General features: G+C 45.3%; 1 protein-coding gene across 3 annotated transcripts in view; it reads left to right on the forward strand.

The window, feature by feature from the left end:
• The first annotated feature begins 382 nt into the window (after nt 1–382).
• The window catches only part of hhat (hedgehog acyltransferase), a 59800-nt gene continuing 34996 nt past the window's right edge, over nt 383–25186 (forward strand). For 2 of the 3 annotated variants that reach the window (XM_029251487.1, XM_029251488.1), the window contains exons 1-9: nt 383–591; nt 1158–1300; nt 4168–4235; nt 4848–4961; nt 5148–5345; nt 10019–10231; nt 13432–13606; nt 17419–17569; nt 23713–23748. In XM_029251487.1, coding sequence (XP_029107320.1) covers nt 1180–1300; nt 4168–4235; nt 4848–4961; nt 5148–5345; nt 10019–10231; nt 13432–13606; nt 17419–17569; nt 23713–23748 — 1076 coding nt within the window. In that variant the 5' untranslated portion in view covers nt 383–591; nt 1158–1179. The remainder of the gene's footprint in view (nt 592–1157; nt 1301–4167; nt 4236–4847; nt 4962–5147; nt 5346–10018; nt 10232–13431; nt 13607–17418; nt 17570–23712; nt 23749–25186) is intronic. The other variant, XM_018740090.2, reaches the window with a different exon arrangement.

The following is a 25186-nucleotide window of genomic DNA, read 5'->3' on the forward strand; positions in this document are numbered from 1 at the left end:
ATTCATATCTCAAAGAACTTTATTTTCTCGTTGGTAGGTGAAAATGAATTAAAGTTATCTTAATACAGTATTTAAGCGTATCAGATTTTACCTGTGCAAGTATCGAGTACAGTAACCTTGTTCAGATTCATAGGGTGTTGTTGTTATTTAAACAGCGGCGCAAGAAGTGAGTGAGAGACTCCCGATTGAAAGCCAATACGGGGCAACAGTTGGCCCTGCGCCTTTAAGAGCACGAAGCATTTGGGCGTTTCACAGCGGCGGACTTTTAGATTGACGTTACTCGTTATCCAATCAGACTACGGCAAGAAACCATCTTCGTTTTCCTTTTCGCCAATAGCAGCAAAAGGGGGCGGAGACACAAAGTAACCAGTTTAAACTGAGTGTAGCGGAAATTGTAGCTAGAGCGCGAAACAGATTTACCGTCTGAGCGGTAAAGGAAAAAATATGAAGCGTGAGCGCGAAACAAAATGTTTGCGAGTCGTGTGAACAAGCAGACAGCCGCTCATGCTGATCATTCCCATGGTTTCTGTACAGTAACTGTAATGTCTGCGTTGTAGCGCTGAGCGACACGGTTCAATCAGCTACTACGAGGTTAATGTTTTACTACTATTTCTCTTACTTATACGTTTCCTTGAACGTGAAGTGAAATAAATATATTCTGTTAAATGTTTACTTTCCTGGCAGTGAGCATAAACTGTCGCGACGACAAGTGTTCAAGTAGCAGTTCTCAGAGTCTGTGTTTCTTACGTTACGTCCGTCGTCGTCGTGCCGTGCTCGTTTACTTCGTTTTTCGCTCACAATATTTAATTTTTTAATAATATAATGTGTGTGAGGAAGATGTTGACTCGCGAGATTTTTTTGTCCGTATTTTAGTGCATTTACGGCTGTTAAACATACAGGCAGACTTTCTGTAAAAGTTTAATTTTTGACAAAAATGAATTGTTAACAGTACTTCCCTTTAAAGTTTAGTTTCTTCTGTTTGATAAAAATACAATGTTTTGCTGTCGTTTTTCATGTGAGTACAGAGAGAAGGGCAGATAGTGTTTTTAAAGAAAGAGGACGGTATGACTTAGTATTTACACATGTTTTTGATGTCAATGTAATATATTTTTTGTTCATCAAAAATGAAAAGTAAGTATAAATGAACTGTCTTGCAGGAAGTGAACACATTGCGGAGCCATGACTCTGGGGAAAAGGGCTCCTCGAGCAGCGCTGCCCATCTGGGAGGTCTTCGTCTACTGGCTTCTGTCCTTGGGTTCTCACTTGTACTCCTTTTATGAGCTGCACAGGTTCTCCAAAGGTCAGTCTTTGTTTCTACCTGAGACAGCAGGTGTGCTTCGCACCTGGGTTAGTAAGGGCCAGGTGGTGTTGTGGAAAACAGTAAAGATTTGTGGCCCAAATGGTCGGTGCCGTTCGTTCCCGATAATGTACTTTGAATACCGGGTTGCGTTGTTTGAAATTCTTTATTTTCTTGCATAACAAAACAACCTTTAGCAGCGGCAACAAAGTTCAAGATAAAAAGTTAAAGAGAGAAACCATCATCTTGTGTGCAAATCTTGCAGGTCCAGATCCAGAATAAATTTAAGGGTACTTCAGCGTTCTGCATTGGGTTGGTCATCTCATCAATATGGTTGTTTCATCTGAACCAGTCTACGGCACCTTATGAAAGACATTAAGTTTTGGATGTTCCCCACAAGATGAGTAATCTACATTTACATTCTCATTCATTCATTTAGAAGACACCTTTGGATGCGGACACGTGATTCTTGAGTACAATTTGTCACGTTCTACCATACGAACCAGGAGACGTCGCAAGTAGCCTTTCCATCATTAAACAAATTGTCACTAAAACTTATTACGCATACTTATCAAGCACTTACGAGATCAGGGAAGAGGTGAGTTTTGAGACCTTTCTTAAATGTAGAGAGAAATTCAGCAGTTCTGAATGATAGGATCATTCCAGCACATCAGAGCTAGAACCAAATGGGTGTGGAGTTACCCCACACCCCTGAGGCCTTAGTCATTATAGGGTTGTTTATGGCAACATTCATTTACGCTGGAGTTTGATGAATCTGTTCGTTGTGCGGTTTACCGGTGCTGGCATGCAAACACATGATTCATTTGTGCAATTAAGAGGTCATTTGGAGCGTAATGCGATTCAGGAAGACTCGCTTTATTAGTTTTCCTGAGACGGCCGACGTTCTCTACGCTGGGCAGCACCACAGGACCCCCAGAGCCGGAACCCCATCTGATATGTTGTTTGTAGGCAACCACAAGGCGATGCTCAATAATGAAAATGATCCTTGTAACGCAGCCCGATGTCATTATTGCTGCCAGAGCATCCATCGTAGTTGTTATGAGGTTCCTCTTCCCATTAAGTAAGACATGTTGGGTCCATCGTGTGAGTCTTGTAATTTCTAGAACATGACCCCCCCACCGTCCCCAAAACAACCCACCTCATCTCTCTTGAATACACCTCTTAGAGTGTCAGTACATCTCCGCATTACGAGTACATCATTGTAAAGCCATCGTGCAGCAGTTTCTTGTCCGCTGATAAGCCTGCCAGTCCTTCAAGGAGTGTCTCGAACCGTCCTTATCCAGCATCGCTTGCTGAATAACAGATGAGTAATGAATTGCTGATATGCAGGCGACAGTGAGAGAGGGCAGGCTACTGCATGCTGGTCTCGCTGCGGCGTCTGGGCAGATGCTTCCGCTTGTGCTGAGATATCAGATACAACTTGTAGATCAGTTTTACCATACTCAAGTTCATACTGTTATCTCATTACCATGTATCACGAGAGACCTGGAATTGTATTTTGGAGGGTGGGGGTTTATGCACAGTGCAGTTACAATAAAGAATGCAGGGGGAAAAAAATAAGACCAAAATAGCATTTTCCATGAATGCTTTGCAACATTTTCTTTTTTTTTTTTTTTTTTTTTTTTTTTTTTTTTTTTGGAGGGGCGGGGGGGTCTTCCACATTTGTGCCACTGCAGTGGAGAATGTTTCTTGGTGAGTTTTAGTATATAGAGGTTGTCTCCCATTCCTCTCTTACCCCCACCCGTGAGACAGATACAACTCACATTGTATAAACAACAATTTGGAGGCGTGAGGTAAAGTTAATGTAAGAAAGAAGAAACAACAATTACAGCACCAAGCACTGCAGTGCTTTGCGGTTTCTGTGTCTTCTTGCTATCGCTAGGGGGCACTATGGCACTGCTGCTTGGGCTCAGAGGGTGAAGGATATAAAATTCAGCGAAGGTGATGGTGCAGTGAGTTTCTGGCCTGCTGCTGTTGCACCAAGCTGGAGCGCCTATTGTTTGGGCGATGAGGTGACCGCCCAGGAAAGGGAGTGGGCTGACACTGCATTGCAGAGCCGAACAGCACGTGCTCCGCTATCCATCTGGAAAGTTTGCGGGGAAACACGCAGGGCTTCCCTGCCGATCGCCGGCATTGCTCTCAAGTCCGGGTCTCTCTTGTGCTTCTGCAGGTATTCTTCAAAGGCATCTGTGCAGTCTTTTGACAGCATGGCCGAGGGTTATAAATGCTCTTTCTCGAAATTCAAATGCGGTCTCGCTGAGAGGCACGAGATGTGGAAAACCTCAAATTCACCCGTAAGTCTGATGATTTTTCAACCTGCATCCTGACCCACTGTAGGTGGTTCTGTTTGGTGGATCAGAAGGACAGGTTTGGTAGGTCAGAGGAGCCCTCACCGCCTCGCCCCTGCTTTGCAGGACAAGGCCATCCGTGAGGAGACATGCTGGCAGTGTGACTCTTCCCCTTAGCTTCTGTCGTTGAACTGTGGGAAGGCTTGGCCGCTCCGTCCGTGCAAAAGGAGGCGTAGCGATACTTTGAAAAACCCCTCATTGATCTCAGGCTATAATATTGCTGACGTCTGCTCTATCCAGACTCCATACAGAGGTCTCCGCTACTCTACTGTTAGCAGAGCAGATCTGCGCTGAGGGGTGACTTCCATCCCCTGCTGAGGGCAACACCGAAACCCATGTTTCATAATAACCGCGAGCACCTGAGGATTAGAGGTGTCTGTCAGACAGATTAGAAAGTAATAAAAGTCATGCAGTTGTGTTTGCCGGAGGGGTTTCCATTTTGCAGAGCGGCAACGGGGACGTGGAGAATGAGCTCCTCAGAGCTTTCTTTCCTCTTCACAGAATATGAGGAAGGACTCAGAAGAGAGTTTGAGCTGGAGAAAGGATTCCTGATCTTGGGATTCAAAAAGGTAAGGCTGCACGCGTGCCGTGTGATGTTGTCCATGTGCCGCGGGAAACAGCGTGTCGTTCGCCGTGTGCCTGAAATTCTGATGTTGTCGTGGCCTTGCAGCAGGAGTCGTAGGTTCAGGCTCATGGCCTGTCTCCAGGCTGGTGACCTTGAGGCAATTACTTCGTCGGTGAATGTGTGGTTGAATAAATAAACTATGCTAATCGTTGTGGATAAGAGCGTACGCCGAGGAGATGAATAATGTAATGTAATGGACAGGACGTTGCCCATCGAGGGTGGAGTGCAGCATGCTTTCACTTAGCCACCGCAGAGCAGCACCGCGAGACCACCTCCAATAAATTATCCATCTCTTTATGGTCTAAACATAGACTGTTCTTACTGTTGGGTGTGAGGTGTGCGCAAAATAAAATTTTCAGCGTGCTACATTGAAATGTACTTTAAAACGCACTGCAGATGTTCCTATTGTATTTCAGAGCAGCTTACGGTTTGTGACTTTACTCCCCATATATTTCCAGGTTTTTGCTATGACAATGAGTACGCAATGAGAACACGTCCTCTTACGAGCTTATTGACGAGAGAACACTCGGAGAAATTTTTGCCGTCTTCTTCCCAGGACCCCAGTGATTTCGAATGGAGCTTCTGGAACGAATGGGCTAAGAGGTCGCTGCTGTACACCCTGCTCGGCCATGCTGTCGTCTCATGGTTGGCCGGCATCTATTTACCACAGGTATGACTCCCCTCTACTCCCTGACTGGGATCACCTCTCCATTAAGTGTAGCTCATGCTCTGTAACCATCGCCCTGAATGCGTAGTGCCCGTTTCCTAGATTTAATGGTGCTTTGTGTAAGAGTGGTGGTGGCAGATGTGTCCATTAAGAGCTCCTGCATGGTAAAGGTCTTCCAACACTTCCCAGCAGGGCAGAGTGGTGGCGTTCACCGCGTACGGCCTGCTGGCAGCCTGCTTGCAGTTGGGGCTGAGGGGTGTGGCCACGGTGCTGCTGCATGTGGGTGTGGCCTTTGGTGTGGCGCAAATGCGAAGCCCCGCCCTCTGCTGGATTTGCGCCCTGATACTGTTGGCCACCCTCCACCTAAACTTTCTGGAGGAGCTGCAGGTGAGACCGACCACGTCGCACACCGTGTCGCATGACGCACATCTCTTACCACATGCAACGCATTCGCCTTCGCATCAGATAGCAGTGCATATGTCCGGTGGTAAAACGTGGAAATCTCGTATCAAACATCTAATTTAACCCACGTCTGACAAGTCCGCCAGTTAAACCTTTCAGGCGTCGCACCACAGTTTAAGAGGTTTGAAGAGCAGAGAACTGAAGGTTTAGGAAAGGACGCTGGGATGGCTCTGCCATTTTTGAAATGCGCAGGTGTCCCCCTGCGTACGACAGCCGCGGGAACGGTGCGCTGGAGGCAAGGTCCAGCTGCGCAGTTGGCAGCTGCAGTGTCTTGCTGCAGGAATGCAAATGCGAGCGGAAGCATCCGTCTCCAGCCGGCCATCCTACCCACGGCCCTGCTTGGGGCACCCACTGTGCCGGCGTCCAGCGTTGCAGGAGAGCTCGCGAGCCGACAGCAGCGCTGTGTCCCACTGCAGGGAGATCATTGACAGCACCCTACAACCTCTCTGTCTTTAGGCTTCTGTTGCATCAGTTTAAAAACATGGCATGAGTCTGCCCCAGCATTAAGCCATTTCTTGTCTCTGTATGATTATGGTGACCATGGAAGCCTAACTCGGTTTGTATACGCGTGTGAGGCTCCTTATGTCCCTGAGCTTAGCAACGCCAGTCTGTGTGTGGTGGCCACCGGTCTCCAAGGGTCAGCGTTTCTCTTAAAAGCGTTGCTCCGAATGTTCTGACCGATACAATCACACAGCATGAATTATTCATCGCAAGGCAGTTGCACAGCTAACCACGCCATGCTTTTCTGAAGGCAGAGGCTGAAGGTGCAGCTATTTATGCAGTGTGTTATGGATGTTTAGCTACATTATTGCGGTTTACCACAGTGCATTTTGCGGGGTTCGCACCTGCAGTGTGAAGTGCGCTGTCCCACGGTGTTTCTTTTCTGTTTTCACCATGAATTGCTGGCGTCGCGGGACCTGGTTTGCTTACCAGAGCTTTTGAAAGAAAAGGTAAAAAGTAAGAAAATAGACGCTGTTTGCACTTCCTTTGGTCGAAGGGAGCGGTGGGCTCGGTGTCAATGAAATGGCAGCAAATTGCCAGTGATCCTCCCTATGAAACTGAACAGAAAATGGGTACCCTGCCAAAGTCAGTGAATGTGACCGTCGCAGGTTATATTTTCATTCTTCGCAAATTTGTTGCGGTCCGTGAGTGCGTTTCAGCGATTCTTCCCGCAGCTTCGCCTCTGAAGGTTCATCCCCCGTTGTGTTCCGCGGCATTAGATGGAAACATGTCAGATAATCACAGCTGGTCGTATCAGATTAGGCTTTGTAAGAATAGTAAGGAGCAGACACTTGAAGTGATCGTGCTTTGCTCACCTTTGAGAACAGAGGATTGTTGGGGTCGTGGATCTGCATTTCTTAAATGAAGCACTTTCACGCCGGCCTTCTTGCTGCTGGGTCCATTTCTGGGGGCTGCGTGTTCCATTATGAGGAGTAATGCACCATGCTTGCATCCTGGCCTCACCTGCATTACCGATGCCATCAAAGAGCGACACGTTACCGTTCTGCGGTTACAAGTTGTCCCGGTAATTGCAGGTCTAAACAGCCAGTTTTCAGTTCTGGTCTTTTGATGATACCCGGACCGGTGTTTGCGTTCCCGTAGGAATAGGCTGCTATGCATATTTTCAATATTGTTGCAGTTGTGCCTTCGAGTCGGTGTCGACTCCAGGAGACCACATATACAGTCTCCACAGTTTTTTGCATCCCACAGCGTGTAGGGTGGCAAGAGGGGTTCTCCATTATCACTGTAATTGAGGGCAACCATCTGGTTGCTTTTCCAGACAGTAGAAATTAAAATTATTTACAATTTCAGAAATTGTAAATTATGGGAAATAGAACCACTACAGCTGTGCTGTTTCATTAGTTGTTTGAAAAGGAAAAAAAAAAACCTAAACTCATTAAGATGGAAAAAACTATTTTGCGGTGTATTTGCAAGTTTATGGTATTTAAGAGATATGAATATTGCTGGATATTTTTAGCAGTTTGGTAGTTTAAACTAAATGTTAATATTATTCCGGGCTGGGAAAAGTATCGTCAAAAACACATCCTCTGTGAGCTGGGGCTTGACAATTTTCTTCTCATTAGTGGTTGTTGGTGGATGGATTTCCTCTACGCTCAGGCGGTTTCTTGTATGTACTCATGAAAATAATTTTTTTTTAGCCACCCGAGGGTCGTCATTTTAATTAAGTGGGGCGTCCCAGGTGTTTTGTTACGTACTCAAATTTACAGAAATCACCCCAGCTGTGTAATAGACCCAGGTTGATTCCTTCTTGCCAGCAACAATGAGGAATATTGAGTGAGGGATGAAACGATGTAGCGGTACGCCAACCCTGACAGTGCCTGATTACCAGAAAGAAACATGAAAAGGAGACAACAGTAGGAAGGCAATCGTACGCCAAACTACAGCTTTTATCAGACCTTATTCTTTTATCGGGAATCAAGCCTTTATTGTGTTCGCAATGTGTTTAGAAGGCCACAAACGATAAATCCCTCTCCAAATGGCCTGACTGGTCCCACTGGCAGCACCTGAGGAACTGCTGGACATTGGGAATTTCGCTGTTTGCTTGTCTGAGAAAAAATGATGATGTGTTCAGTTGAACAGGGACAGTGCTGATAGGCTATATGCTGGATACTGGGAATACTTTAGCATGGCATTAGCATGGGGTGCTTTGGCACTGAGCTTCCAAGGATATACCAAGCATAGGACAATGAGGGTGAAGGTTAATCAAGTTTGGAGTGACGGTATGGCTTTATCATTGCATTGGCCACAGTACAGCAAGCGGAAGATGCCGTGAGGACTGCAGAATGGAGTTAGTGTTGAGTAGTCAAAGAGCTGGATGATGAGAAGGCTTTGGCATTGTGTTTGTAAAGGTATGCCAAGCGCTGGCATTGGTGAAAGTCGATCGAGTGTTGAATAATGGGAGGATTTTAGCTGTGCGTTGGCGAGGGTAGACCAATCAGAAGCCATTGCCCTGTTTCCGAATCGTCTCAAGCTGTGGCAATGTTTCAGTTCTGCGCTGGCGAGGCCGCTTAATGAGCCCAACCTTGTTACCAGGTGAGTGCACCGTCACTCTCCCGTGTCCTAATTGCATTATTAAGCGCAGTATATTTAACGTGATGCAGAAATCAGACAATGGCACCTTTTTCACAACTAGTTGGTCTCAACCTCGTTCATGATGTGAGCGATTTGTCCACCTTCTCACCTCATCTTTCTTTGGCCTTTATGCACCAGATTTAACAAATTTCATCAAGCAGTGAGGGTGGTGCAGCTTGATGAAGAGCCGACGCGGAGTCGGGTTGCAAGAAAGCCCCGTGGCGTTCTCCGGGGACGAGCCATCGGCCGTTTGTTCCACGTCGTCGACGGTTCGGTCGCCACCCTCAGGGAATCTCTTTCAGGGCTCTTACGTGTCAGCAGAAACAGTCTGCGTGAAGTTGCACCTAAATAGTCTGTGAAAGTGTTTGTGGTACTTCTGCACGATCAGCTCTCATGATCCTTAGACAGTTCTTAGGTGTTGTTAAAGTTCATGGTGTTCTTGTTACCTAGAGTAAATAAGAGGGGATGTTTCGCACTAGTGTATGCTCATGAGAACATTATCCAATTTATTCCAAACAAATGTAGCGTTCTGTGCAGAACCTGGTCACGAAAGGGGGTGTTAATACATTTCTTTATTACATTTACATTTATTTAGCAGACACTTTCCTCCAAAGCAACTTCCAATGAACTCTATGTAGTGTTACCAGCCCACACACCTTATTCACCGCGGTGACTTACACTGCTAGAGACACTACTTATACTGGATCACTCATCCATAGATCAGTGGAACACACTCTCTCTGTCACTCACACACTATGGGTGAACCTGAACAGCATGTCTTTGTACTGTGGGAGGAAACCCACGCAGACACAGGGAGAACATGCAAACTCCACACAGACTGAGCAGGGATTAAACCCACGTCCTCTCACACTACCCAGGTGCTGTGAGACAGCAGCGCTGCTCGCTGTGCCATCGTGCCATTACACATGGCATGTAGTCTGAATAGTTTTATTCAATGTTCTTTAGGCGCTTGTTTTCTAGTCTTCGTTTTATTTGTAATATAATAGTAAATGGCATTCTGGTAGAAGTCTAAGCAGAAGAGTCCAGTTCAGTGCGAGTCTTGTGTGTAAAATTGTCATGGAAACCCCTTTGCAATGTGGCACATCTGTGGAAACCTGCTGGGTGCCATGTTTATTTCTCACTGGCATACTTGCATTGCTGCTGCGTTTGGGTTCTGCGAGGGCAAGTCAGAAAGTAACTGCATTGGGGGGGGGGGTTCACAAAAAATGTAATTGCAGACACATTTTCTACTTACCCTCATATTTTCACCTGTGAAACTACATAGTTTTCTACAAAGTGTGTAACATGTTTGCTTTTGATGGCCTTGTTACTTAAATACACCTCCAAAGTGATGGGTGAGATGTTTTGTGCGTTCGGTCGACTTTGACGGTGCACATTATATTTTTATGTTCGTTCTTGTAACTTGTTAAAGAAGAGTTAATGATCTTTTTAAACGGCGTATTTTCCATGCGTGGTGCTGACGCTGAAATGCTGCTCTGTTCCAGAGAGGCTGGTACGAGACGGAGGCAGAGTACTACCTCCTAGTGTTCGGCGTGGCCGTCTGCAGCCTGCGCTCCATCAGCTACAGCTTGGACCACTGCAGTCGCCCCCTGGTGGCGAGCAGCTGCACACGCCTTGGCTGGCTAGCGGCGTACACCTTCTACCACCCGTTGTTCTACAACGGCCCCGTTGTCACGTTTGAGGACTTTGCCCGGCAGGCGAGTATTCTGGTGCTCGTGTGAGTAACATGTCAAAATCCAGATTCATGATTAAGATATTGCAGGTAAAGAATCTTCACCATCGGGTTTGCCAGTTTTGTGTGGTCCGAATGCCTGATGTTAACCATTAGATAGTTAATGCCTCAGTCCACGGGGTTTGTAAACTAAACTACTCGGTTTGCATATGAAACTGCTTACTATGATGTACCCATTTATACAGCTGCTTTAATTTTTTTCTGTAAGTGCCATGCTCAAGGGTACTACAGGGGGAGTGGGGATTTGAACCAGGACCTTTGAGTTTAAGCCAATGACTCCATCTACGACACTACCTGCTGATCCACTGGTTGGCCTCAGTGGAAAAATACTGGAAACAGACAGAGAAATTTGATATTCTGTAATAAATCACTGCAGTGTCTATAGGCATTTTTATGGTGGTTCTACTTGAGCAAGAGCTACTTTTTTCTTCTAAATCTTCTAAGCCAGCAAAAGCAAAATGACTTTTATTAATATTGTTACAGCGGTTGCTGTTTTCCAAGCTGAAAAAACACTTAGTTTTAATTTGTAGTAACGAACTACATGCCGGTTGAGCTGCTTCTGTAAATTAATCACAATACTCGCATTCATCAATGGGTGTCAACACATGTCAGTGTATAACGAAAGCATTTGACGTTTTTTCCAATGAACCCTGGCGTGGCAGAGGCATTAGTGTTATTAGTCTTTGGGAACATTTCCCTCGCTGACAGTTAGTAAACACGGTGTTTCGTCAGGCAAAGCCCCAGACCAAGTATTTTCGTAACAGAGAGGTCCAAATGTGCTGCTGTTGTTAATTTGTCAGCGTTAGCAGAATCAGCTTGTCATTCATTATCAGCAACCACTTGTCCAGTTCGGGGTCATAGTGGTTCATAGCCTATCCCGGAAGCACAGGGTGTGAGGAAGGATACGTTGTCATCCTGGATGAGACACGAGACACCTAGGAAAGGGCAATCTCTCTCGCTCTCTCTCTCTCACACACACACACACACACACACACACACACGCGCGCGCGCGCGCCACATCCATAGCCCAGGTGCTGTGAGGCACCAGCGCCACCCGCCGTGCCACCCTACTCACAAAAGCATGGAGGAGAATGCTTTTACTCCTCAGCATGGTACTTCAGGTGCATTTCTCAAAGATGCCTGGTTGGATATCATCCTTTAAGATGTCAGACGGGTTCCTTATTGTAACCGTCCTCGTCTCCATGGTTACTGTCAGTATGCCAACACAAGTCCCATGTACGACGCTGGCTTTCACAACGCTCGTTTAGCCCCCCTTCACAAAGCTGTCAGTTTTGCAAGTTACTTACCATTGATACTGCTGTCATGTAGTGTAAACCTCCAGGTTACCAGGGCTCATTAAGTACCGCTAACGGGGTGCGGACTGGGCTGGTAAACACTCATTTTATTCTTACTCGACAGATGGGAAAAGTGTAACTGGAAGCACGAGTGACATCGCTGACACCAAAAAGAGCTTTGAGGGCTATGAGACTGTGAATTAGAGACCCCGTCTATTCAGAACCAGAAGAGGGGCGGTGACACCATGTTGTACATCATTTATTTTAGCCTGGCAACGGCCTATAAACTTTGTCAGCGGCCCTGTAGGTCACCATAGCAATCACATTGTTACACGTTTCATTCTCCAGCGTGTTCTGTGGCGTTCGTGACGACCGCATAGCAGTACAGCAAGTTTTGTAGGTGTCTGCTTTGTGTATTGACTGTTCTGTAATAGAGCCGCTAGCCACAAACAAAGCAGTCAAACAGCAAAATTAAATTAATGACTAAATAAACGAACCAGCCAAGAAGAATATTGTCTCTGGGTCTGAGCCAGGCTTTGATTTGTTCTTTATTATTTATTGTTATGTATTTTTTTTTTAAAAAAATAGTCACACCACTGGTGGTCACAAGCTTTGTGGACTACTTCAGTATTGATTGGGCATCCACTATTGAGAGTACACACGCACACATTTTCTGAACCGCTTTGGAATTACTTGAGCCAGTTTTGGCTTGTTGGTTAGGGTGATTAATTCTAAGTTGCGATACGGCCTGGCGAGGAGGATGGGCCGAGCAACAACATTAAGTTTTGAAAGACGGGGAAATGGAAATGCTGCGGATATGGCAGAGAGCAGGCTAGCATGAATCACTCGCCTGGAACAAATTGGCAGCATCATTTATAAATGTCTTCTATCCCTAGGATTCTGCCGACCCTCTTCAGTAGAAAGCCTTATCTAGTTATCTTTGCGTGTGTGTGTGCTCACTGCTTGTCCTGCCATGACTTTTTTTAAGCCACTGTGTTGTGATAAAGATGTCCGGGAAGCATAGTGTCAAAGCTAGTGGTAGGATTTGGAGATTGGAGAAAGGACATGGAGGGTGGAGGAAGGATGTGGAAGCAGGATGAAGGCTATGAAAACTAGTGGAAGTGTGGGGAGCCTGAAGGAAGGGTGTAGATCCTAGTGGAGCCTGGAGGATGGGCATGAAGGCTAGTTGAAGGGCTTGGAGCTTGGAAGAAGGGTTTGGATGCTGGTGGTAATGAAAGAAGCTGGAAGAAGTCTGGGGAGGCTGAAGGAAGCATGGAAATGAGTGGGGGTTCAAAGGAAAGACAGGAATCTGCATGATGGGTAGGAGACTTGAGGATGTGTTTACCAGGGTTGAGGATAGGTAGGTGGACAGCAGAATAGTGTGATGCCCTTCTTAGCAGTTGATGCAGTGTGTGCTGGACTCTGCTGAGCTGGACTGTGCTGAGCTTTGCCTGGTTGCAGGGAGGACCTGAGGGCTGAGGGAAGTTTTCCACAGATGCTGGTTGTATGCTGGGAGACAGGGAGCCATCAGCACTCAGATTTAGCATAAGCCTTTTACTACACCAACATATCTTCTGTTGCAAGCATGTTGTTATGTGCTCAGCAGATTGTTGCATAACAGGTTGTCACGTATGTGAAATGCTTGGGGATTAGAGCGTGAGATGACGCGGCTCTCAAGGAGAGTTGAAGCATCTCTTAGTTCTGCACTGGTGCATTTCGGGTTCTGTCCAAGTTCCACTAGTCAGGGGCTTATCTCAGAAGAGGGTTCTTCTGCAGGGCTTAGTAGAGCATTTTTGGTTCCACCTCCAGCTTCGGGTGCGAACGCCAGGCCTGGCTGGAATGGTGATGGAGCCCCGTTGGTCTTTTCCAGATGCGTGGTTCCCTGGATGCCGACGTACCAAGGCTGGGGCTTTGCTCCCTGTTGGGCTACATTGCCCGCATCTTTGCCTGGTGGCTCCTGGCTGAGTTCATGATCCATGTCATGTACATGCACACCATCCAGAGCAATGAGACCTACCTGCACCTCCTATCCCCATGGGCATTGGGTGAGTACCCTTCATCAGATGTTTTTTTCTCCAAAGCAACATGCACCTCAGAGCAAACCAAAGTACATCCCACCACAGACAAAAAGCTTTAGATACAGACACTCAATTATTAAAGCACAATTTGTTTTTCTTATACCACTGTGTTGCTGGTTCACATCCCTCAAGTAGCTCCCTGTAGAGGCGACATTTGAATGACAAATACATAGATAATCATAGCAGGTGGTGTTGGATTCATTTCTGGAGAGCAGATGCCCTTCTTTAAGGCATTCAGCAATTCTGAGGGACAGAGGGAATTTGTTCTACAATATTAAGGCCAAGACTGTTACAGAATTCCCATCATTCAGTTACTACATTGCTTGTTGGATTTTTAAAAACTGTATACAGGTGTTTATTGAGATTTCAACGGGATTCTATTCCGCCAACATTGTTGTAAGTTGCAAGCTCCCTTAATAGTGAATTGTAGCCTCCATAAGGATATATAAACAATTAAAGTACAACAGTTTTATAATGTATGATAGGGCTTTCTAATATTCGTACATTATTCATGTTAAAATAAAACTAATATACAATAGTATTAATACAATCATATACTTTCATGCTGTACTATTTTCATTTCTTTCACTTTTACATACTTTATCTTTCACTTTTTTCAGCACCACTCAAAGTAGGGTAACACTTTTTTTTGCCATTTTAAGTAAAAAGCAACTTCATAGGAATAACAAACTAAAAGTTTTGTAAACAAAACGCAGTCACTGCCGGACACCCAAACACCGATTGAGACCCATGTAAGAAATGGGGGTGTCTTTCGGGATCACGGCCAGCTGATGGAGTGGCCATCAGTAGACGCTATAACCAAGCGGAGGACTGGAGAATAATATTACAAGGTTAATGGGACGGCCGTCATATGTCCAGGTTATCGTAAGCTCCATACGTTTTAGGTAAAGGACAATTCGTATATTCTTCTTTGCTTGTTTTGTTTATTTACTGTATATATTTCTCAATATTTTTTTAAGACACTATATGTTAAGTGAGATTATAGGTGTTTTCCAGTTTAACAGCCTTTTCAGAGAAGTACAATGTTGACTCCTCCCACTAATCTGAATAAGCAATGTTTTATAACAAGTGCAGCCTCCTGTCCACCACTGCCCATTGGAACATGGCAGTTGCTTTAAATACGAGCAGCGCTTGGAGGCCAACAATGGGATCTCTGAGTTGTACTCAGATGGATGTTTTCTGGAGGGCTTTCACATGCCGTGCACGTGAGGTGCCTCAAGACATCTCTTCTCCTTGAGCTGTCCTCACGGGAGGGCGTACCAGGCCACCTAGGCGTGCATGAGCAAGATACCGGAGAACGCGGGAATAAGACCACTCTTTACACTGTGTTAGGTAGCGAACCAAAACAGTAACCAGTTAAATCACTGTATCTTGTCTTTGAACATGAACGTGAAATTGATGTTATTTTATCGTCATCAGCCTATTATAAAAACATAAGGTATGAGGCAGGCAATACCCTGTATGGGATGCCAGTCCATTACATGGCAATCACACACACTACGAGCAATTTAGATTCTCCAGTCCACCTGAACCATGTCTATGGGTTGTGGAAGGAAACCGGAGAACTCAGAGGAGACCTATGCAAGCACAGCATGCAAACTTCGTACAGACTGAGCTGGATTTCAACCAATGGCCAGATTCATTGTGAGGCACCGATGCTACCGCCTGTGCCACGATTTTGTCAACATGGTTTTGTTAATTTCATTTTAGAATGTCAGTCTGCTGGTCGTACTTAAGAAAACCCAAGTTTTCCTTTTTTATTTTCCTTTTTAACTAGTGTTCACTCGTAGTCTTCAAGCTCTTTGGAAACCTTTGGAAACTTGGGTGACATTTGGAGCATCCTAATTATCTCTAGTGGTTTGTCTCGTTTTTGTCTGCTATGTGGACCTTCAGGTGAATGTGAATCCTGCACAGAGCTCAGGCACGCTGGGCCGGATCGGAGAAACAGATGCATTTCAGATGGAGAACGTGCGTCACAAAGCGCACATCCCAGCAGAAGGTATATTTGAAGAGCCAAATTATTCTCCAACTTTGTCAGAAAGTGTTGTCAGCATTCAAGTTGGAGAACTGCGAGGTCCTCAGCAATTTTCCAGCTCCAAATCTGAGGTTTTGACTGCAGTTTCCTCCGATAATGTGAACATCTACAAGAGGCACTTTGTGACACGGAAATAATGGGCTTTGTAAGAAGACATTTTTGCCTTTTTTTAATACCAAAAACAAGATGTTATTACACAAGATGAGGAAGCATATCTTTTTTTGTGAAGGGAATTATGGTTCTGAAGAATGCAAACGTGCCTCCGCATCCGTAAGCGATCAATAGCTGAATTGTAATAAGAGCTAAAGTGTATTCTGATGCAGCGAGATTACGTTCCACTTATGAAACGGTCAGTGCGTGAACATATTTTTGCAGAACAGGGTTGCGTTCCAGTTCGATGTACTTATTAGAAAGAGAGATTGCATATAGTTGATGTCTTTAGAGTCCAATATACAGTTTAGGCAAAAATTAAAATGCAGTCAGTTTTTTTGCGAATCGTCCATGTTCTTGCGGTGCACAGGAAATCTAAATGTAAATGAAATGGTTCCACTGGGCGCGTGACTTGAGGTTCCATGGGCTCAGCGGAAGGCCCCCCCCCAGAGTGACGGCGTGCATCACCGGTAGGTGATCGCCACTTCGATTAAAGGCCAAGAGGCAGCGGTTCATGTCACATGTGGGATCACACCTCACTGATGCCTGACGTCAGCGCCGCGGTGCCGTTCATCTCCACGCCTTCGGAAGCAGCTCTGTAAAAGGAGTTCGCGGAGGGGGGTATGAATCATCCTTACTGTCTTATATCGCAAACCTTTTCCCCCGCTTTTTGTCTCTGTAAGCGATCGCAGTGCAGCTGCTGTTCTGCTCCTGTTGATCATCTCTGGCAGCAGGCACGTCACCTGCATGAGGACAGAGCCCCTTTCTCATCCTCCTTCCTGCACGGATGTGCGCGCTGACATCTCCGACAGGCAGAGGAGGGGATGCCGCCGGGTTGGGCGGATTCGTATTTTCCCCTGAGCACTTTCTTTGAGTGCCCTACGGTCATCTTTATGCTTTGTCTCATTTGTGAGTTCAAAGTCGTCCGCGTCTGAATGCTGCCAACTAACGAAATTAAACACTTCTCCGAGCTTTGTGCACATCTCTCCCAATCCCTCCCACGGCGCTCGTCTCATCTCTCGCTCTTCGAGGCGGCGGATGAAAGGCCGACCGGGAAGCCGTGTGGCATCAGATATTGGCTACTCTCCGTGAAGTCAGCAGCCTGGAAACGGAGCCTTGGTTTAAATTATGATTGATCAGCCGAGACCCGGAACACACCTCTTGCAAGGATGTCCAACAAGGCAGCCATGTGACACAAACGTCGAGGAGCCATAGTGCAACCTCATATTAATGTACTTATTCATTTAGCTAACACTTTTCTCTAAAGCAACTTAAATCAGGTTACTCCTTTAAACATCTAGGTCATTTTTACTGGAGCAATTCAGGGTAAGTACAGTTCCTTGTTCAAGGGTGTCACAGGAGCAACCGGGATTTGAACCTGTGTCCTTCAGATTCAAAACAGCAGCTCTAAACACTATGCTGCCTGCTGCCCCTTAATAAATAGGGCTACAAGAATGAATTTGTGATCCCGATTTCCATTGTGAGGTCAGCGTGATTTTTCAGGCTTCACTGTACAGCTGCCGTTCGCCGATGGTCATCTAGTGTTCGACTCTCCCCTCCCACTTCACTCCAGGTGGCCTGGCGCTGGCGCTAGTCCAGTTCTTCTACGTGAAGTACCTGGTGCTCTTTGGTGTTCCATCACTCCTGGCCCGGCTGGACGGGCTGGAGCCGCCTCGGCTGCCCCGCTGCGTCAGCACCATGTACAGCTTTGCAGGGATGTGGAGGTGAGACTCTCGTGTTAGACCTGGGCCAGTGACACCCGTCCCACCCCGAAACTAGTGGCTCTGTTTCCACCTTTTCCCTGCTGAGGCCCGGGTTTCAGTATGACTGTGGTCCCAGTGGGACCAGCTGGTCAGCCAAACCATTGGCAAAACAAAATAACCCCCCTCCCTCCATTTGAAATTGTGATACCAGCTGTGGTCCGCAGGGGGCGGAGAAGGCCACGGTTTTTTGTGGGATGTGATAATGTGTAAAGATGTGCATTGAGCATAAAGCCACATGGATTCGCAGAACAAGCGTTTTTTATTTCTGATACAAATTTAAGTAACACATCAGGTAATATAAGTCAAGTGAGCCAGAAGCTTTAGAAAAGGAGGATGAGTCCAAGTCCAAAGCATTTTTATCCAGTTTACTTTCCTTAGTATTTTTTTCAAGCATTAAAAAAAAAAAATCTGATTGGATTGCAGATTAGATTAGGCTAAATTTAGATCATTTTTTGTTGCCCTAACTCAGCTTAGAGATTTGGTTGCGTGCTCGAATCTGACATCGTTTTGCCTCCATTGTGACATGAGAATAAACTGGGAGGTTCTTATGAAGAATAGCAGCCATTATGATGTCATTCTTGTCCTGCCCACCTGTCCATAGGTGGGCATGGAGCGGGCAGGGAAACTGCTCACTTTTGTTGAATTCGGGGTCTTTCCTGTTGGCAAAGTCCGTTTTACTCAGAGGCTCTTGTACACGGAGACTTCTGTTGGCATGGGGTTCAGCGCAGCGCTTGCTGGACACTTCTTCCTCGGACAACGCGGTGGCAGCGAGTTGCCATATGTCTTATTATAATATGGCCAATTTCTCTGTCCTCCGAATCCCTGCCCTGGTCACTGCTCATCCCGATCGATGTGGGTTTATGTACCAGGTAGACATGGCAAAAACTTGGGGGTTGGAGCTCGGGCGAAAAATAGCTTTGCAAGGTAAGCAGAAGTGTATGGCTGCTAAGTGCATAATTTACGTTCGGTGTGTGTCGCACGCCGCGCTTTGCCACCAACGCCTTTATGCATCCTGTATTTATGTGAAGAACAGATGGCGCAGCGTCAATATATTTAAACACGGTGAACATCAACGCTCCTCTGTGCCAATTCTCCGATCGGCTGTCAGCCGGTGCGGGTCTTCTCGTCTCCATTAGTCCGTTAATTTCACGGTCGCGTTCTGGCTGAATGTAGGCCTTCAACCACGCTTATGGTACGCTGTGCAAGCTGGGGGGGGGCGGCGCATCACCATCCTTCTGCCACAAAGCAACACTCGTTAGAAACAAGACTCAGCGACAGACATCTTGTGCAAACGCTGCATTAGATGGCGCGCTGCAGGGTGGTCTGTTTGTGTGTGTGTGCGCGTGCCACGTGCGGCCTTTATTCACCGCTTCTGCTGTACATAATGTGATTTATAAGACGTGTATTTATTTTTGGACTAATTGGATATGTGTAAAAAATGAGCCCGTTAAGAACGTATATAACAATGTTTTAGTCTCCGCAGGGGCCCTCGGCATTGTTTATTTTCCTGATTCTGAGAGCTGAAAATGGTGTTAATGCTGCAGGGATCATATACTGCAATTAAGAGAAGCTCAGGTAATAAATGAGATGTAGGGCCTGGGTCAGTGGGAACTATATCAATGCTCCCTGTTGTCCATCGTTCCACGGCGGGATCCAGAAAAGCCTCCCGCAGGAACGCGTAAGGTTCAGGTTGAACACAAAGCCGGTGTTTATTCCGTTGCAGGCAACAGCAGATGTTTCATCCATTGCGGTTCGAATAATTGGATTTCTCTTTAACACATGGTGATCTACACAGGCATACACTGTAGAAGCTCAAAATATCTACCGTTTCAGTGTCCCCTCGGGCTCTGCGAAAGTTACTGCCAGGAAAAACTCTGAAAAATAGCATAGAAACTCATAGCTGCACCATTATTTATTCATTCACATATTGGATTGATGAATGTTTTCGTACGTTGTTATAAGTGTAATCCATAAATAAAAATCCCTCGGGCATCAGTGTACTTTACAGCCAATTAGTCTTTCTTCGTTTGAGAGGCTGGTCAGAGCAACCCAGCAGTCAGCAGTTTAACCTGAAACCATGGGGCCGCACCACCCGCTGGCCCCCAAACTGTGCCGTGAGGCACTCCACCCGTTACCTCCGCCTCCCCACTGAGTGTGAGCTCAGTAAAGGCACCTTTAGTCATCCACACCTGCTCTTTGCAGCGCTATACTGGAAGCTGAGCCGGGGTATAAAACACACGCACTTAACCGACAGAGCCTCTGCAAAGCTCTGCAGACGCGTCTCTGCAAGGTGTCGAGCAAATTCTGGAGAGTGAAATTCTTTATTGCCTTTCCAGAAGTGTTTTTAGTTAGCCCACTTCTCATTAGTGTGATTTTTCATTGTCATTTCTTAATTTCTACTAGGAAAAAAATCACATTAATGGAGCTGGTTTGTAATGAGGAGATAATTAACTGTGTGTACGTGCAATTTTAAGCACTTACTTCGGCTGTCATTTTTAGCAGTTTCAGAAAAGCCTGCCCTAAGTACGGTCCATCGGCTTATTTTTGCTGTAATCTCTCACCCGTTTTGGTCGATCTGTCCCAGCATTCGCGCTCTGTCTTTCCAGTGTACGAGCAATTTTGCACATAAGCCCTTTTGGCTTAAGCTCTAAGTTGACTTTAACTTCAGTAAAGACTTTCTGCAACAGAGGCTGCTTTATGCCGCATGCTATGGATTGTAGATCAATAATTTATGCAAATTCTTCCGGTCAGCGAGTGACTGTAATCTGTGCTGTGCTGTCGCACGGCCGCGTATCGCGGGAATCCTCAAAATGTTTCAGCTGTCGCTCTCTGGGTTGCTGTGCAGCGCTGAGAAAGGGACGGGGAATATTAATCGCTGGGTTGTGTGGAACGAATCGCTAAGTGGAATAAACAAGGACTTTATTAAGTGGCGCAGTGGATGTGAAAACATGCCTGCGAATCGCTGAATGCCAGTTTGTGTCAGGGTTCTGCTCTCCACGCCGTGCGGAATTAAGCGCCCATCATGCTGTCGCCTTCCCGGTGTTTGCAGCTCAGGCTGAACTCCCTGAATAATTAAGCTCCTGAGAAAGAATAACCGTTTACCTTGAGCCCGAACGATCGCGGGGCCACCGCTTCTGAGGCAGCAGCTCCGACACCGTCAGAAAGTTTTCTCGTGGAAACTTCCCCGCGGAGCAGTAATTGCCGCTCATTTTTCCGCCGACTCGCACCCGTCACTCTCGGGGCCAGATGGCATCATCTTCAGGAGCCGTTACGGTCTCCTTGAGTGTCTCTTTGTCTTAATCCACGCTAATTTGTCTCTGCGATGCCTCTGCAGCTCAGCCCTGGGCTCATTTGGCTCTTCCGTGATGGATGAGTCTTGTTGTCGTCGCTAACATCTCCGCTAACGGTTCGGATTAGTCGTGGAGGTACAGGTGGGCACTTTCAGTCGCTGCTGGGAACTGACGTTCTCAAACCCCAGTCAACGCGCTGTAGCTGTAGTACTTCGTAGCTCAGCAACCCTCTTTTCAGTTTATGTGCCTGGGTGTGGACTGGGGCAGTTAGCTGCAAGTGCTGTTGCTCTCCAAAGGGCTTCAACTGGTCTCCCTCCGGTTATAAATGTTAAAGCTGCAAAGTTGTTAACCTCAGTGCTGCCTGTTAGCATATGTAGTGTCACAGGAATGTGTGTTTGGTCCAGACCTCCTGGACACCGATGTCCAAAAAACATCACAGCCAACACAGTGTGTGTACCAGCAAAGAGGTCTTAGGCCATCCCAAAACTGTGACCCCCTGCCTGCACAGTTTTGTATCCCGTCATCTAGTAATTCACACAGAATATGGGTAATACACAATCGCACCTTATCCACCGACAAAACATGCCACGCGAGTTCTTGGATTCCCGAGACCCAGCCGCAAGCGCCGATCTCAGTTGCTGAGAGGACTGCAGCGCTGATAATAAACTGCATTGGCTAAGACAATTAGCATGACTTTGTTTAACAGGGTTTATCCCGATGATCACTAAATTATTTATTTAGCAATTATGTGGGGAAATAAATATATAATTTGGCAATGTCATCTGAATAATCTATGAACAGTGGACCTCTGGGCCTGAGCCGGGCTGGTCGTTGGCGGAAACGGGTAGGTTGGTTCGATGTGCCGCCGTGTCACTCGGACTGGGCTGGACGCAGCTGCACAGTTCGCTCCGTGTGATAAATAAAAGGCCTGCTATGACATCAGCCTTTTAACCTCGTGGATGGAGGAGTCTGAAATTTGGTGGAGCCCAAGTAGCATAAAAATGATTCCACAGGTTTTCACAGTGTTGCTCTGAAGTTGTAACTAGCTGATGATTCAGGCGGGGTGGGGGCATCGTGGAAAGCAGAACTTCAGGGAAGACGGTTGGGCTCTAAAATGATCTATATTTGAATTTTGAGAACATTTCCTCCCCTTCACTGCCTATCTGATATAAAAAATGTGCTCTTATTAATTCTATGTATGGCTATTTGTTAATGTAATGTGGCAGAAACGGAGCTACTGGCTGTCCTCAACTTAAGACAACCCAAACATACAAACAGAACAATAATACCACGTACTGTGTTTATACCAACAATCTTCTTCTATACTTGTATTATTAACATGATTAAAATGTGAAATTAGTGAGCAGATTCAACAAAGTTCTTTTGTACATCATAACATTCATGCTTGCATTGTTTATGTATTCTTATGTTCATATAATTTAATGTTTTGTGTGTGTGTGTGTATATATATATATATATATATATATATAATAAATAGCATAATGGATTTGCAACTAAATATGAAGCTGACTTTGATGGAGTCGTCAGAACAGAGCAGGCGACCTGTGATCGAATGCACTTTGCAAATCACGCGTCTCCTTCTCTATCTCGCCATCTGACTTGGTGAAATGAACTGTTATTTGTGCTGAGTTGTACGTCAGTGGAGATAAACATCTGCTGAATCAATACCCGCACATGTAAATTTTCATGGTAACTGCAAAAAATGTATTGCCAAGAGTTTTAACATGTTAAAACTTCACAAATCCACTGATGAGGTTGTTTGATGAATGCATATGCCATGAGTTTTGTTTTGCTCGTCATAGTGGGACGTGTCACTCAACATTAGTCTCTTAATTCCATAAAAAGCATCAAATAAACCTCTCAGTATATGCAGCAACCTTTCAGTATTTATTTAGATCAGATGTGTTGATTGAAAAAAAAATGTCAGTGCAAAAAACAGCAACCCTCATGTATTTTCTCAGTGGTATCCCTCTTAATTTGGGCTGATAAAGCTAATTATGAATTTTTTTTTTGAACTTGCATGAATGTTTTCAGAACTTTATAAGCTGAAAAAGACAACTGGCTTTTGGGTGATGTGCCGAGGTCAGCCTTGACTGTGGAGTTTAGATGTCTTTTTTCCGTCTTTTTTAGCCATTTTCCTCATTAATTAAAGACTGAAAATCTTTTTTGAGCTAAAAGAACATTATATGGTTCTGAGCGACATTGCTTTTATTTTTAATGTGGTTACATTCCCCAAGCATGGAAATCCATTTGGCAGTGTTAACAGTATGTTTTTACATTTATCTTTGAAATAAAATAAAAATAAATACCAAGAATTAAGAAAAAAATAATATAGTAAAACACAGTTACAAAGACCACATTAAGTCCATATAAGAGTAACGCTTTACTGAGAAGGAGATCTTGCCTCACTCTGAATCTTCACATTATCCAGGGATTAATTAATACCATTATTTACAGCTGTTTTTACTTGTGCTGATTTTTCTAGCCTTTTTTGCTTTTATGGCTTTTCTTCTTGCATGAAGGGATCGACAGCTGGGGCCACGAGAATTGTTGAGTGTGGAATATTACTCCAAGTTGATTGTTGGAGGAAAAACCTGCTTTTTCAGTATTATCAAAAAGGCGATATAATGTAATTTGTGTCTATATATATATAGGCCTAAACACACAGGGGCTGTGTTCTGTGTATGAATTTATACATCGTTGTACATGTTTGATTTGTATTACAACAGTAATTGTCAAATGGATTTTTTGTTCCATTCCAATGTCAGTAATGTTCAAAATTTTGCTTTTCAGGTACTTTGATGTTGGACTGTATCACTGGCTGTTGAGGTGAGTCAAATTCTCAGTCCTCTTTCAGTCTTTCTCTTCTTAATGTTTTACAGTTTTTTTCTCAGATATGTTTTTATAGGATTTAATATGCAGCCGTCTCTCCTTCAGGTGTTTTTTTTTTTTTTTTTTTTTGCAGTTTAGGTTTTGAACGGGTAGGCCAGCATACCAATGCAGTTTGAAATGTTTGAAACAGTTGGGGAAGCTGGAAAAGTTTCCCTCTTTTGTATTCTTTAAAATTCTTGGTGGGTAAACATTTTGACACGGTACTTTTTGTCTTGGTTAAATCTCAAATGGCAACACAAAGTGGGAATGAGAAAAAGAAGAGAGATGAATTCATTCGTCCACACAAATATCCATATTAATAGATTTGCTGTCTGCAAGGGATAAAAACACAACTCGTGGCTCAGTTTCAGACAGACGATCGATAGACAAAGTCAAAAGGCGCAATAGAACAGAAGTAGTTAAAGGTCAGCTACCATATACTCTGAGAATGGCAGCATTGAGACAGTTTGCTGATCAAGGCCCGTTTTTTTCTCCACAGAATTCTGATCTCTTCCCCCACATATGTGTTCTTCTCAGAGCCAGACCTTTGTTACTGTGCACTTTGTGGAGACAGAAGTGGTTCTGCAGGGTAGAATGGGTTCGGTGCCTGTGTCCAGAGGGTCTCTATGGGTTTTTCTGCCATGACAAAGAAATGTCACTCTAATACTCACAATACTGCTTGTGGATTTAATAATAGGCCACTTTGCGTTCTTTTGATTGCCTTGTTACTGTCAGTCTGAGATGGTACAAGCTTGACATAGACTTCCGTTGTGGTGTGTTGGCTAGACACTTCAGTCCTTTATCTTTTGACCCCGTGACCTGTAAGTACAACCCCCATAAAGGACCTAAGTTTGAAACGGGAAGGCAGCACGAAAAGATGTGCCTGGGAGGAAATCCTCAACACCACCGCACTGCAGCCTTTTCTGTTCAAGGCTGAGGTGGAGTAGAAGGTTCCTCGCACTGCTGTATTGGTTCAAGATCAGTTGATGTCCAACATTTTTCATACCTGAGTTTCAGTCCGTGCTTTCCGAGGCCCTTGCTTCCCAGCTGTTTTCGGGGCAGTGAAGTAAGCGATGGCGTATGGTTCTGACTGAAGAGCTGGACGGAGCAACGCAGCACAGCGATTTGGACAGATCGAACCTCTAATCAGTGGCTGACCCAGTGGATTTCTGGTGCTTATTGCTCTTCATTACATCATTACAATCAGCCGTTTCTCTCGATTCTTTCTGCTGAATAAGAAAAGGGGGCAATTGTTGTCTGGAACGATGGCTTCTGATCATCTGTCATCAGTTTCGATTCTCAGAGCACCAGCAGCTTCCCATCACATACTTAGCCATACAATTGGTGTGTCGCCGATACCCAGTTAGTACTGCTGGCCCTTCGGAATCTCCATATT

Source organism: Scleropages formosus, chromosome 4, assembly GCF_900964775.1.
Source record: "Scleropages formosus chromosome 4, fSclFor1.1, whole genome shotgun sequence".
NCBI lineage: Eukaryota > Metazoa > Chordata > Actinopteri > Osteoglossiformes > Osteoglossidae > Scleropages > Scleropages formosus.